The following is a 16330-nucleotide window of genomic DNA, read 5'->3' as shown; positions in this document are numbered from 1 at the left end:
TGACAATTCCGATTGAGTTTGCTGAAGCCAACCCTTCGGGGGATTCAAGGGGAGCGTCTGAAACAGATACAAGATCTGCGGTAGCAGTGTCATTTTAACTGCGGCAATTCTGCCTAGCCATGACAACGTGAGCGGCTTCCAACGCCGGAGCTGCTCCCGGAGTTTGAGTGTGAGTGCCTCATAATTGACTCGCGCAGTACCCCGGACAGTAGGAGCCAGGCGCACGCCCAGGTATGGAACGGCTGCATCTGACCATTGTATTTTGAATTCTGACTTAATCTCGGCCACCACTTCTGGGCGTAGGGAGATGTTCAGGGCTTCAGATTTGGCTTCATTGATTTTAAAACCCGACGCCAGGGCAAAGGTGTGAAGCTCTACAAAGAGAGCACGCAGGGATTGCATCGGGTCGGTAAGGGACAGCAAGACGTCGTCAGCGTGTTTTGTTGCTTTTAGTGGCAACCACGCGAGCTGCCGTTCTTTAATGTTCACCAGTATTGTGCGATTCATTTGCTGTGCACCAGCTCCGGTGACCGATCCTTCTACCAATATGCACACCTAGCCTTTAATTACATAAAACCAAAAATGAACAGCATCATTTCCATCCTAGGAACAGGTCTCCGACTCTTAAGACATAACCAGGAGCTCTCCCCAACCTCTGGCAGAGGTGATGGAGCACACGCTGTTCCCTCGAAGTTGAAGTCTCAGTCCTTCGTCTCAATCATAGTCTGCATTATTTGCTTAGCACTGCTGAATGCCAGGGAAAGCTGCACTGCATGCGAGCTTCTATCTCACATGCACGGTGTCCTGGCACTGAAGCCTAATCTGTGCTGTGGACGAGCACGTATGAGTCATCTTCTGTGAGCCTCGCCTGCTGCCTCACCTCTCGTAATTTTCATTGAACGCGCTCACCGCTCAGACCATCTGGATTGCATTACATGGGCACTCTGACAGCACCTAATTAAAATTAATGGTCTGCTGTGCGCATAACCGCACACAATATGCCAAAAATGGCCGCCGACCATTACATATACCCTATGGCATCAAGACTACTAAAGAAACAGCACCGCGACGACCAATCACTATTAAGATAATAAAAAAGCGCACTGAAAATGCACGAGCAAAGAAAAATGTATCCAGCATGAACGAAAAAGCCGCTACAATACGGCTCGCAGCTCCTCCCCACTTCTGACGAAGTGGTGACGTCGCCGAGCCCGTAAAGAAGGAGGCGGAGGACATGACACCCAGTGGAATTAAGGTACAGCATGCACACTAACCCCATTTTGAAGAATCTCTGGAAAGGCACTACATTGGAAACATCGACTGAGCATATTCATTTCCCAAGTAGTTAAGTGGTCTGAAAAAGGCTCAGGTGCTATAGGTGCTTTACAAAAAAGCATCACTTAAATAAATGCATAAATACACTATAGGCACAATGCTATGAATGACGAACATCACTTAATGTGAACCCTTTTCCTGCCGTTCCATCCAGCACTAATCCCATAACATAAGGGAATCTAACGTAGGTCTAGGAGGGCCTGGTGTATTTCAGGATATGCACATAAATTATATTTGCATGCGTTGAATATCAATAGAAAACATTACACAGTCTGTTGTTGTCCTCAAAAATTGGCATGTAACTGGCCCTTGGATATCTATATTATCACTAAAGGTACCTCAATGACTTAATAACATAGGATTTGTTGAACAATTAAGGGTTTTCATTTAGATGTAGAAACACACATTCAAACTGCTGTCTCGGACTGTACATGCATACAGGCATGTATGCAAGACATGCATCACTCTTCTGGACGAAATGTCCTGATATTTTGTGAAACGGGCACATGCCAAATGCGTGATGTGTGGCGCTGATCAGTGAGACACAACACCACAACTTAAAGCAGTGTTCACAACAAGTGCTCACTTCCACTCAATTGACAAACAGGCATGTCTAATTCGATATCAGCACTTTGCTATTGTTCACGTGCTCCTGAAAAGTAAAGTTCTTTTCACATGCTGTGTTTGCTTTTCCTGTAGCGCGGTACTTGTTAAAGCATATAGCACACCTTTGTTAGCGGAACTTGAATTTCAACACACAGCATTTGCTGTTCGTAATACCTGCATTCATGATTATGTAAACATCTTTAAAATGCTGTTGCACCTTACAGTTATCTGAAAAAAATCACATCAATAAATCATTTAAATACAAAGTACCCTAAATGTTTTTCGAGTGGGTCAATTACATGGTTTAATTTGAATTCACCTGCACCTAGCGCCGCGATGCCATCCAAACGGCTACATCAATTAGAGAAACTATTTCACTTTACAGACATTTCTTCTGTGCGAAAAGTTTGTTTGAGACCAACAAGAAGTAACAGCTGCCTGCGACGAGAGCATGTTTAAACCGTACCAAACATGAAAAGACTATGGGGCTATACAAATAAAAACAAATTAAAATAAACAACACGCAATTCCTTTCCCGAATTAAAACACCGCCCAGCCGATAAGAAAGTCAAAAGCACCCAACTCCAATGATATTCTAACTTCACAGGAGCCAACAGGAAACGAAAGAAAACTGCTGCAGAGAAGCTCTTCAAACTGTACAAAAGCCAGACACCTACCTAGGAGCGCGGAAACGCTGCATCCATCGGCGTCAAGGCGAAGGAAAAGTTAATCACTGCCAAGTTCAAGTTCACAGCTGCTCTGCATGCACTGCCTCAGCGCAGCTCCTCGCGGCAACTTTTACAGAACACAAGTAACACGCGTGCCACAGGCAGCCAGGAACTGGGGCTTGGCTGCCTCACCGTCCATTGAAAAGATAACTCACATTCCCGGATGATGTAGGAAAAAAGGAAAAACACCCACCACTAGTGAATAAAAAACCAAGGGGCTTCCAGCAGACTGCAGGGAGAAGCTTCCCGACTCTCTTCTGTTTGCAGAAGCTTGGGATGAGGGGGTGGGGGGATGTCGCCCTGGCAGGGATGACAAATGCAGCACGATAGGCTAGCAGGCCTGGGGGATCGCTTTTACTTCCACACACATCCTCTAATGCACGCACTCCCACTCAGCCTCTCTCGCAGGAATTTTGTTACACATTTTTTCCACCAGCTCTAAATCCCCGGCTGCAGTGTGAATCAGAAATCAATAGAGCTGCTCTAATGGCGGCTCCCCTCAGCGTGCAGCCGCAGTCAACGTCATCTGGCGTCGGAGGAGGGGGCGAGGGAGGGCTACTGTGACGTCAGCCTCGTTCTCGGAGTCCATTGGCCCCGGCCTGGGATGTTCCGCGTGCTGGAGGGTGGCGCGGGGCTCCCATGGCCGAGGAAGAGCCCCGCGGAGGCTACAGAACACCGGATTGGCGGTAAGTGGGACTTAGTTGGGGGGCGGCGCGCTCGTGTGTGTATGTGTGCACGCGTGTGTGTGTGTATGTGTGCGACGGCGGGGGGTGTCTCTGTATGTGTGCGTGTGTGTATGTGCGCTCCTGTGTGTGTGTGTCTCTGTGTGTGCGCATGCGTGCAGGGGGAGGTGTGCCTGTGTCTGTTTGCGCTTCCCAGGAGACAGGAGATGGCCACGGCGAGCGCGCGCGGCCTGCTCCAATCGCCTTTTGCAAGATGCGCGCGGCCAGCTCCTGTCTCCTGGGAAGCTGTGTCGCTGACGAAAGGTCTCTGGCGAGACCGCGCTTTCGCGCGGTTAACGCCACAGGACCTAAAAATGAGGACAAGAGTTAGTGATGAGTGCAGACAAACTGTAAACGCTACCATTAGATGTGCACTTGATGGAACAGGCACTGCTGCAAGAGGCATCATCAGTTCAATACTGCTGGATAGACGTGTAACTACGCATTTCTGGGTTTAAGCCTGAGGTGCAACAGAACATTCTGAACATTCCATTAGATGGGGAACATCTATTTGGCCTAAAAGTGGATACGCAGCTAGAGAAAATAAAAAAAGATACAGACACTGCAAAATCAATGTGTGCTTTGCAAGTCACACCACAAAAGCAGCAGTACTTTCAGCATTATCAAGTCAGAGGGGCCTTCAAAAGTCCTAACACAGGAAACATGCTACCAGAGGCAACAAAAACAGTACCACCAACAAGCAAGTTGAGGGTACTGTAGAGGTGGTTACAAGAATAGAGGAAGAGGTAAAGACACACCCACAAGAGAACAGTTCCATCAATTGTAGGTGCTACAAATCGTCAGGCAGGGACCACGAAAACGCAAACTAAATCCACAGCATCTACATCTGCCAAAGGAAGAAGAAAAGCATTACTACAGAAAGGGGCTATAGAACAGGTCCCATTCAAACATCACAACAAAGGAGCATATTCTCTTTACTTTCTAAAACCAAAAAGGATGGGTTGCTACGTCCCATACCAGACTTATGGCCACTAAATCAATACATACAATCTGAACACTTTCATATGGCAATGCTTCAAGACGTAATGCCATTGCTTCAAGAAGGTGACTTAATTAGTGCATTAGATCTGAAAGATGAGGAAAACTGAAAAACAACTTGCAGAGTCCGGACCCAACACTAGATGGCAGGAGTTTGCATAGTATGTGAATCTGTAGCACTACATGCTACGAATGGATGCTTCCAGAGTAAGTAACATATTTCTTCTCTGTTATCATGCAGCAACATTGACACGGGAAAGACAATGTTAATATTGGGGAACAACTATTACATCTGTAAGGCTTCTTCAAAGTGATCTTCCCTCTTTGGATCCGGTATCTTTTTACAAAGCTTTATTTAAAATGAATATTTACGAAGAACTTCATTGCATAAACTTTACATGTAGATGGACGGAGTGCAATATTGATATTTAGGGCTTCATGTCTTGTGAGTCGTGGCGTGTTCCATTCTCAGCAATGGTAATAAATTGCACACTCTACATCTGCATAAATATTATATAATATAACCATTAAACATGAAGTTGAAGTTAAAACATTTATAACATGGTTAAAATGAAGCTATTTTTACTAAACAAAAATGGAAACCCCCAGAAATTGTCCCCTCATGGATTTGCTAGGGTTTGCTAAACAAATAATAACTCACCCCCCAGCTAATCAAATATAACTCGCACCCCAAATGCAGTGATCATTACGTAATCCATGATGTGGCATATGGCATCACAATAGACTTCAGTGACATTTCATACAGTGTCATTTCTTTGTTTCAGTATTTGTTGGTATTTAACGATGTGTTCATTCCTGTTATTTATTGTTATCGCATTTCTATTCCTGCACATTGCATTGCAACTGAAATTAAGTAACTCCAGTGTAACAGCTACGTAAATTACTTCTTTTTATTTATGTTCATCACTTGACCTTTTGATGTTACTTATAAAGCTTTCCCAGAAATTTGAGAATGCCAGGATAAGAATAGCACTTACTAAAGACAGGCTCACTGTAGCGTTTCATTTCACAGATTTTATAGCTTTTGCTCTTTATCCCAGAGTTTTTAGATGTTGTTTTTTATTTTTTATTCATTTTGTCACAACATCCGAATGATTTTCAGTGCTGTATTATCTGTAAAGTAAATATGTTTAGTAATGAATGGATTTAAAGAAAGCACTTGAAACTCAAGTTTAGTGAATCATCAAGCTACAAGCTGATATCTGTATTTGATATGGGAATAAGAACTTTCTGTCTGTTCTCTGTCACATTGAACTCGTTAAATCTTGGAACCAAAACTTAATGTTCACCATTCCAAAAGGGAGTTTGCACCCGACACATGTACAGCTGGTGCAAAAATACTGCATTTTCCCCTAATAAAATTTTGCCAGGTAAAAATGGTGGCATTTTTGCAAGAAAACACAACAGCAATCTGAATTTTGCAACATAGGATAATAACACATTTTCCCATTTTCTTAGGTAGGGAACTCTCAATTGATAAGTATTACCCTATCCAATATATTCTACGACCTGTGATGTGTGCATTTTGTCTGGTGAGGTATTACCTTCCAAACTAATGGGCCTCTCAGAATGAGACTCAGTAGAGATTATTAAGTAGCAATAGGTGGTCCTTTTCACCTTCTGATTTGATCAACCTATTTGTCCATTATTGCAGTGCCAACTTTTGAAATGTATGTTCACTTCCCAAAGGATACTAATTTTGTCTTTAAGAAGTTGTCATTAATGTCCTATCTGTCTTTTGTTTTAATGGGGCATACATGTTTTGGAGAATAACAGCTACCTAAAATGTCTTGTTCACTCATTTAACAACCTAATTTATTTATAGATGTGCATATTGGAAGACCAAAAAATTGTCCCCTAACACATTTGAGAATGTTCTACTTAATTCTACAAATTTAATATAGAAAAAAGCCCTTTGATGTTTTTGTGCCAGAATCAGTGGAAATTGAACCTAAATGAGCCAATTTCTGTGAAACATCTGTGCTTTTTGGCCCAGTATAGCACTATCTATATAGTGTATGTCCAGGAGCAATAATCTTCTCCCTTATCTCGTTACCAGCTGGTAACAAAAATACAAAGTTACACCATGCTACTTTATTTACAAATTGGTTCTCAGAGGAATTGTTACAGGTAAAAACATTGTAAGAGAGTGTGGTAAAGAGACTATGGGGCTGATGACAAAGGTGTATTCAACAACTCTTCCCACTTACAAAAAGCTGATCAGAGTGGCAAAAAGTCTTATCTTAAACCTTGAATTACTGCCTCCTCTAATTTGACAAAGGAGATCTTTAAAATTGTAGACTCCTGTATTAATCCCAGCTGTCTCTCTTGGAATATTGATGATACTCAAGAGATTAGTAATATGATTGCCTACCTCCTTTTGAGATAATAACCAAGATCTGTTCTGGTCTTGATAAGCCTGTAAATTTGCCACAATTAAAAGTACTGCACACTGTCTGAATCCAAATGGTAATGGTCTTAGATCCGGTTCTATCAGGGTTTAGGCTAATGCACAATACAGAATTAGCTTTGATTGTTGTAGCGAATAAGTTGCGATGGGTGTTGGATCAAGATGTCTTTGTGGACCTTATTCTTCTAAACCATTTGACCACCTTCAACACCATTTTGCCTGAAGTGCTGCCCTTTGGGATACAAGAAATCAATGTTGGGGCAAGCCCTACAATTGTTGTCATTGTATCTTAGAGGCCAGACAAAGAATCAAGATCGCTTCTTCATTGTTTCAGTGGTTTGTCCTGTGAATCAATGAGTGCCCCGGGGTCATCACTGATATTTATGGAACTGATGTGACCTGCCCTCACCCCTTCACCCCAAGTTGCCTGGTCAGATATCTAACTCCATGGCTCAAGGAATTTGTCAATGCACAAATACAAATTAGAAATCCAGTTTGACTGCAACCATACTCCTCCCACTGAGCAATACTACACAGGTTTACTGTAAGCTATCAGTCCCACAACATGAGTTCAGGGACACAGTGGAACTTCAAACCCTCTTTCCTGAATGAATAACATCTAAAATAGCATTAAGAAACAGGAAATGTATTTTCAAATTATTATTTTGTAATCTTAACCTACTGCATAGCATATGAATGATAACCCCACACAATGCAAAAATGAATGCAGTGAAACCTGTCATGATTATGAGTCATTTGATGACTCATTTTCTGAAGAGAATGTGTTAGAAACGTCCATTTGATGGGAATTACAGTTATCAAAATGCAACAAGTGAATAAGACAAGACAAGTCTCTGCACTGAAAAACATAGTAATCCCAACAACTCCTTTGATCAAACTCATTCTATCTTTTAGGTATTATTTTATGATGGGTACTGATGATACTCTGCTTATTAGTCGCCAAGGTGGTGATCAAGAGCAGAATACCATTGTCTGTGAGCAGTTCCCAACTAGATACTAAATAGTGTAGCTGGGTTATTGATCAAGTTGTCTTGCCTAGAATGTGACCATAATTTTAAAGTGAAATGCTTGGGCTCGAGTCTTGTTAACATTCTTAGCTGGCCAGATATTGCTTGCTGCTGGAGACTTTTTTTTCTTCCACAAATTAAACGTATTCTTGACAAATCATCCTGTCGGATATATGAAACTCTGTTGACAAGTTTTACTTGTTATCCGTCATAATGAATGCAGCCGGTCTTATATTTTTGGCCAATCAGTCCTGGCCCCACACATGGCTTTAGAACTGTAATCAAGAATCTAAGTCTGTACTAAATCCTGTCACTGTCTTTTCAGGTTTTTAATGTTGTTTTGCATCTCAAAATTGCTGCAGAAAATATATCCCTTTCTTCCTCAGGAAGGTTGTAGACTAGTGGCACAGGCTTTCATCTTCTCAAGGATTGACTATTGGACCAGCCTGTTTTCGGGTGCTCCGAAGTCTCTTCCCAGAAGGCTCAAATTACTTCCGAACATGGCAATTCATATGATTTCGGACTTAAAAGACAGTTGCAGATTGGCATGCTCTTCATTTGCTTGCAGTGGAAAACAGAATTCGATTTCAAACCCTCTGCCTGGTGCATCTGGCAGTGTATAAAAGGGGTTCTCTCTTCCTACAGAGATACTACAAAACTCACTGCTTTCAAACTGCTGCAGACTATATTTTAAGGCTCCCTCTTTTCAAGAAATCTCACTGTGGCAGTCGAGCCTTTGGCTGTTTAGCGGCCAAATTTTAGAATGCCTTCCCTCGCTCCTTGAAATCTTTTAGCATTTTTCTCCCCTTTAGACCTATTAACCTAAAATAATATATTGCATTGTCTTTTGCCAAATACTAGTGATTCCAGAATAGACATACATGTTGGTCATATCAGTCTGTGGATTTGTTTACCTAACTTCTTATGATCATCATCTTCCTAATTCTACTTGTCCTGACTATCCACTGCTTAACACTTAAGGAATAAACATTCTATTCTTTTATATTGTGAATTTTAATGAAAATTATTTGAGCAATGAAAAGGCTAGCTGTGTTAACCAATTTTTCAGTTGTGTCCCTTGATTAAATTCATAAATACCTTGCCAGCTTCTCTCAGTAAAGCCCATGGAGTAGATACAAAGCAAGTGGTTAAGGTACTTTTGCTTAGCTAGCTGTTAGAATGGAAGGTTGGGTGATGCTGCAGTGTATCGTGGGCTCCCGAGAGCAGTTTGTATACTTTAATTGGCGTTCTTAAATTCTACTTCATTGAGGTTTCTGCTCATCTTACCCTTTTTGTTAGTTTTTTGCTTTGTAAAAGAATTTGAAAACAGCCCCTAATGCCTGTTTAAGTAAAGTTTTAATCATGTGGATTCCGTATGTTGTTCAAATCTCCAATGTTTTAACCATTCTCGAAAGATATTTTCCCTATTTTAAGTATTCCAGAAGTCTGTATATAGGTGAAGAAAGTATTGTGTTTTTGTAATTAATGAAAACGTTGATGTAAAGTAAATAAGCCTGACGTCCGTTTGCTTTTGTGTACTGTTTTAAGAGCACTATTGGAATTTATTATTTTCTATAACAGGTCAATTTTCTCTTCAAATAATTATAGCACTAAACCTAAAGATGGAGTTTATATCCATGACCCTGAAAATGGGACGGAAGACTCGAATATAGCTTTGGAAAAGCTACGAGACGTGATTGCTCAGTGCATTCTACCACAGGCTGGTAAAGGTTCTGACATTTAAGTCCTCTCAAGTGTTGTATTAGTGTGTGTGTTTGTAGTATGTACAACTGAATTCTTTGGCAAGCATGCAAATGTTTTTTGAAGAATAAAGTTCATGTGGTGGAAAGAGATGAAGTGAAAATGCAAAGGCCTAAAAGAAATACGAGTGTGGATCATTGTCCTCTAAAGGAATGGCTAAATCTTTTCCAGCAGTGCGAGGTTAATTGCCTTCAAAGTCCCTCAAAGATCATGCCATTTCTTGAAGGATGCCAATAGAAGAAATAAATGAATTTGGAAAACATCTGTTTATTTAAAATTTCATGCACCATATCCTTTATTCACTTGTCCATAACATATAGTTATTTTCATCTATTACATACATTTGTCAGCAAAAGCCCATAAACCAGTTAGAGCTCTCTTGGTATTCATTGTTATAATATAGTCTGGTCATCGGGAACAGCCAAAACCCTTGGACTTTTTGGAATCTGAAGATCTATGTAGTAGTTTTTGGCTATAAATCTCCTCTGCCATGTCGGGCCTTCCTTATAGCTAGTATTCAACATTACATTTTGTACGTTAAAAACAGAAACTGCAATCTTGATTGCTTTTACAACACTACATTCCTTATTGCTTTTTGTTCCTTGGCTGCCTATGTATCATTAAATGTAATTTCTTGCTTGTCTGATGTTGAAATAGTTTAAAGCAGAGAATGTAAATACTTGCTTGATATTTAGCGCAGTAAGAAAATATTGACAAGCTGAGTCTGAAAATTTCGAATGAAGAAGTTGTTGCCTGAGAGTACTAATATAACAATATTTTGCTAGGTGAGAACGAAGATGAGAAATTGAATGAACTGATGCAGGAAGCATGGCAGTATAACAAAGACTGTAAACTATTACGAGATACCCTACAGAGCTTCAGTTGGAATGGTAAGAGATCCGATCAGTTTGACACTTTCTTATTAAGTGAATGCCTGCCACCAATGGTTGTGAATGTTTAAATGTGTTGATATAAGAACAATTTTATGTATTACACTTTAATCATTGTTAGTCTAATTATTGAATTTATCTAAAGTGCTGGACAAGACAGAAAACGAGTGATACAAAATATTAGATGAAAACATCAGTAAAAAAAAAACAAATTTCAGCCTTTAAAGATTAGTTGATTTATTTAAGAAAGTGGGCTTTCAGCAAGCTTTTAATTAAGGGTATGCTTGATTGATTCATACCTGATTTAAACTGATTGGTTCTTTAGTTTTGGTGCAAGAAGGCCAGAAGAGTAAGAACAAGTGCAAGACAAGCACATGGGTTCAGTTTATAAATAAGTGTCATGGATGTTGAACAAGGAGTCTCACAGTGCACAATGAGAGCATAGTTAGCCATCAAAGTTGAAGACAATGGGAGATGTCTGACTGCTGTGAAAGACCGAATATAAGACAAACGCAAGAATTGTGAGAACTCTGAAGCAGAACAGTAAATTACTTATGAATACCTACATAAATAATGTCAATGTAATTAGGAAGGGAAATACATAGAGTTTGTAGCAATAGTTTTCAGAGAAACAAAAAGAAAGATATGATCTGATGTTCTTGATGTTATATAGATGAAGCTGAGAGAATTTGTTTCCAAAGGAGCTTACATTAAGAAAGCTAAGGGGGAAAGCCCTACTGAACACACAAATTTACAAGCGGAAAGGTCAATTAACAGAAGTTGTGCTTTAGATCTGAGTTTCCGAGTAGGAAGATCTGGTTGGAGATTCTCTTGAAGATAGAATGGGCCCTTAGCAACTAAAGATTTGTGAACCAGGCACAAGAGTTTGATTAAAGAACATTTTCTCACAGGAAGCCAGTGAAGAAATTTCTGTGGGCTCTGATGGGCAGCAGTGAGGAAGTTTGCAAACCTACAGAGCATTGGTATTCTAACCACTTGCAACCTTTGAGAACAACGACTTATTAGCCGCTAGGAGGGCGTTTCCGTAAGCCAGCCGGCTTACAATAAGTGCCAGAGTGAGAGTTCTTCTAGTATGTAAATGGAGCCACTGAAAAACGTTTCTAAGCATATGCATGATCCCATAACAGGCACCGCAGGTGGATCTTATCTGCCGTCTCATAGAGAGGTTCTCGTCCACCAGGATACCAAATTATTTTACCACCTTTTTAGGGTGGGAGATCGAGCTTAACTGAGAAGGCCACCAGTCATTCAACCAATATGCATGGGCCTTGCCAAACAGCAGAATCTCAGTCTTATCTCTGTTCAGCTGTAGGCAATTCAAGGTCAACCAAGAGGCAATTTTCCTCATGCATTCACCAAATCTGCTTTTGGTGGATTAAGGATTGGGTCCCATAGAATTCTCCAACCCCAGCGCCACGACGTCCCGCTGTGCGACTCATTGGCCACCTTCTTCCACCCGAAGATCGCTGACATCAACGACAGCTTCAACACCCCGACCACTCCTGCGAACTCCACCCGGTCCAACCACCTGTCCTCCTGGACCAACGTCGACGAGACACACAAGGTCATGAATTCCATCCACTCAGGTTCACCGTCAGACCCATGCCCACACCACGTATTCAACAAAGCCGGAGCAACCATCGCACCCCAACTACGGAAGGTCATCGACACCTCCTTCGAAACAGCGACATTCCCGGAAAGCTGGAAGCACGCCGAAATCAACGCCCTCCTCAAGAAGCCCAAGGCGGACCCCAAGGACCTCAAGAAATTCCGACCCATCTCCCTGCTCCCGTTCCCGGCAAAGGTCATCGAGAAAACCATCAACACGCAACTGGCCCGCCACCTCGAAGACAACAACATCCTGGACCTGTCCCAGTCCGGATTCAGACGAAACCACAGCACTGAGACAGCCCTCATCACCGCCACAGACGACATCAGGCGCCAACTAGACAACGGCGAAACATCAGCCCTCATCCTCCTGGACTTGTCAGCCGCCTTCGACACTGTCTGCCACCGCACTCTAAAAGCACTCCTCCAAGAAGCCGGAATCCAAGAGAAGGCCCTCGACTGGACCACGTCCTTCCTCTCCGGCAGAACCCAGAGAGTCCGCCTCCCACCCTTGCGTTCCGAACCCACCAACATCTGCGGCGTCCCCCAGGGCTCATCCCTCAGCCCGACGCTATTCAACATCTACATGGCCCCCCTCGCACAAGTGGCCCGCCAACATGACCTCAACATCATCTCCTACGCCGACGACACCCAGCTCATCCTCTCCCTCACCAAGGACCCGCACAACGCCAAAACCAACCTCCACGAGGGAATGAAGGCTGTCGCCGACTGGATGAGGAGCAGCCGTCTGAAACTGAACTCGGACAAGACGGAGGTCCTCATCCTCGGACCCACCCTCTCTGCCTGGGACGACTCGTGGTGGCTGACCACGCTAGAAACAACACCGACTGACCACACACACAACCTAGGATTTGTCCTCGACTCCTCCCTCTCCATGTCGAAGTAGGTCAACTCCGTCTCCTCCTCCTGCTACAACACCCTCCTCATGCTCCGCAGGATCTACAAGTGGATCCCGACCGAGACAAGAAAAACGGTGACACAGGCCCTCGTCAGCAGCAGGCTAGACTACGGCAGCGCATTCTATGCAGGAATCCTAGCCAGACACCTGCGTCGACTGGAACGCATCCAAAACGCCTCCGCCCGACTGATCTTCAACAAGCCCCGCCGCAGCCACACCACCCTCCTCCTGAGAGACCTGCACTGGCTCCCTGTTGACAAGAGAATCAGTTTCAAGCTCCTCACCCACGCACAAGGCACTCCACAATGCCGGACCAGCCTATCTCAACAGCAGACTCAGCTTCTACACCTCCACCCGCCAGCTCCGCTCCACCAGCCTCGCCGTTGTCCCCCGCATCCAACGAAAGATCTCCGGAGGCAGATCCTTCTCCTACCTCGCCCCCAAGACCTGGAACACCCTCCCGACCCACCTACGGCAGATCCAAGACCTACTCACCTTCAGAAGATTCCTGAAGACCTGGCTCTTCGTGCAGTAATGGCACCCCCCTCCCCTCAGCGCCTTGAGATCCTCACGGGTAAGTAGCGCGCTTTACAAGTTATTTGATTGATTGATTGATAGAGATGATCAACTGAGTGTCATCTGCATATGAGATGACTTCAGAGCCACATGATCTTACCACTTGGGCTAGGGGGGCTGCAAAGATTTTAAAGAGTGTAGGGCTCAGAGAAGAGCCTTGCAGAACCCCCTTATCTTAGTTCATAGTGTGCAATTTGAAACATTCAAGGTGCGCTGTCTGAGTCTGGTTGCTAAGAAACATTTTGAGCCATTTCAAAACTTTTCCGCAAACACCAATCTCGAGTCTCTGGAAGATTGAATGAGAGATAGTATCAAATAAAGCAGATAGATCGAATAACACCAACATAGCTGGAAAACCATCGTCAAGGGACAGCCTAACAGTGCCAACTACTGCCCGCAACAATATTTCTGCACTATAGGAAACTAAAACCCAACTGAGCGGTGATCAAGAGGAAATGGGCTTTCAAGTAAGGGCAAAGTTGTATGTTTAGTAAAGATTTTGCTAAGATGAGATACAACTGATATGGGTCGGTAGTTGGCGGGCTCAAGGGGATGAGCATTAGATTTGTTTAAAAATAGGCATGACTTGTGCTGCTTTCCAGACCAATGACCGAGAAGGAAAGCTGAAAGAGAGATTAAACAGCGAAGTAATGATAGGAAGGAATATGGTTGTTGCATCACCATAATGTACAGAGGGGAAAGATCAGAAGGGGAGCCTGATTTCATTCTACTCATCATGTTGGAAACATGCGCTGAGGTAACCGGTTCAAACTCTTCCAGTGAGACAGGAAGGTTGGTAACAGGGGAGATAATAGAGAGGGCTTCCGTCCATATTGTGCAGTTAGAAAGGTTCCAATAGATTAATAAGATATTCTCCTCAAAATGATCTGCGATAGCATCGCAAAATGGCTGAGAGGCCGAAATAGTGGATGCACAGGTAGCATACTTAATAAACTATTTTAACACTTTAAACAATTCTCTGGCCGAGTTCCCAGCATTATCAAGACTATTAATAATGTGGAACCTATGAGTGTCTCTAATCTTTTTGTGATAGGTCCCTAGTGCAAGTTCGTAAGCAGATTTATCAGGAAGAGATTTTGTGATGCGCCATCTTCCCTCCAATTTTCTGCAAGCCAATTTCTCCTGTTTAAGTTCCTCCTAGTACCAGGGGGAATGAGACCTAACCGAATTGGAGCGGCTTTGTTTTAAGAGAGCAACTGTATCTAGGGCCTGAGAGAGTTTTCTGGAAATCCATAAGGGTGCTGTTAACATTAGGAGTTTTAATAGTTTATTGGGTGGGAAAAGAAGACGAGGAGGATGGCCTTGCGTTCTAAGGCCTTCTTTCATGCGGCCAGAAAGTTCTCCTTAGATAGGGATTTGAAAGCGAGTGGAATAATGGCCTGTCAAAACTAAAGGAAGAAGAGGGTCAAACTGAAGGTTTGTGAAGTTAGAAAAGACAAGATCAAGTGTTGCTCGCTGTGTGCGTAAGGCCAATTACTTTCTGATGTAAACCCAGCAGCTCTAAAACAAAAGTACTGTCTCCGGGCCAGAGTCTAGTTCTCCATAGTAAATAAAATCACCCACCAACAGATAATTGCCTGAGGCTAGCACATGGGGTGCTAGTCTTTCTGTCAGCCTATGGCTAAAGTCTTTCTTAGGCCCAGGAAGGTGATAAATTAGAGTATTCTTCCATGAATCACCAGACGGGGTCTCCAGTTTGAAAATGCAGAGCTCCACCCAGTCCTTGAGAAGGGAGTCCACCATTGTGACTTTAGCGGGGTCAGCAGCAACTCCACCCCCTATTTTTGTCTCCATGTTACATAGGATTTTGACGATGTAAAACCTCACTCAGCCAGTCTTTTCATTGGAGATTTGTGTAATATTTCAGAAACTTTTTTTAATGGATTAATGTGTCTGAGTAAACAATTTTGAGAATATTATATGCCATCTATTAGATGCCATATCATTAACATCCCTGTGAAAGTAAACACTCATTACTTAGATTTAATTACCAAGAAACAATAAGTGCGCTTTTTTCACTGTTTTACCTTTGCTGTTATTTCTGGGGGGAACTCTCTCACCCCCATCCCCACCCCTGCTCATGTTTAATTCTAGTCATGACTGAGAACCTATTCTCATGCCTCCTTTTTCCACGCTTCCCTCGAGATGTTATCTTTGGTTTTCCTTTCTTTTTTATTTATTTTTTTGTATTAAGTTTTTTGGATTTATTGGTGTTCTTTTAAAGCCTTTCAATGTTTGAGAAAGATATTTAACATAACCAGTCTGTAATAAGTGGGAGACTGTCCTCTCCCAATAAACTCCAGGATTTTATTTTCTGATTTCAGGCATCTTCTGACATCAGAATGTGCTGGTAATACGAACGTGGGGACACTGCTTTCTTGTTACAGCATATTTAAAGCGACTAGTGAGTTAATGGTTCCACCTCATGTAGGTTAGCCTTCTCCGGCACCTCACCTATAGGTGCATAATCATGTTACCTAGGAGCAAAACAGTAACCCATCTTCTCCCAATGCTTGCTTGAGTAACAATCTCCCACCCATGTACTTGCCTACTGGTACCCACATTGGACCCTTTCTTTCTCTCTGCATCTAACTGAAAATAGCCTGCACAGCTGGTTAGCTCAGAAGTGATTTCGCTCTCACCACAATTGTGCGTCTTAAACTTCCATTCGTTACCGACACTAGA

The 16330-nt window shown here is 42.7% G+C and overlaps 1 protein-coding gene across 4 annotated transcripts in view; it reads left to right on the top strand.

Moving 5' to 3' along the window:
- Positions 1-16330, top strand: part of MAPKAPK5 (MAPK activated protein kinase 5) — a 631170-nt gene that overhangs the window by 602851 nt on the left and 11989 nt on the right. For 2 of the 4 annotated variants that reach the window (XM_078667433.1, XM_078667435.1), the window contains 2 exons: positions 9458-9573; positions 10396-10500. In XM_078667433.1, the coding sequence (XP_078523559.1) occupies positions 9458-9573; positions 10396-10500 (221 nt within the window). Of the gene's footprint in view, positions 1-9457; positions 9580-10395; positions 10501-16330 lie in introns of all 4 variants that reach the window. The other 2 variants (XM_078667434.1, XM_078667432.1) reach the window with 1 other exon arrangement.

This window comes from Lissotriton helveticus, chromosome 11, assembly GCF_964261635.1.
Source record: "Lissotriton helveticus chromosome 11, aLisHel1.1, whole genome shotgun sequence".
NCBI classification, from domain to species: domain Eukaryota; kingdom Metazoa; phylum Chordata; class Amphibia; order Caudata; family Salamandridae; genus Lissotriton; species Lissotriton helveticus.
The sequence above is the reverse complement of the archived record's forward strand: the minus strand, read 5'-3'. Positions and strand labels throughout refer to the sequence as shown.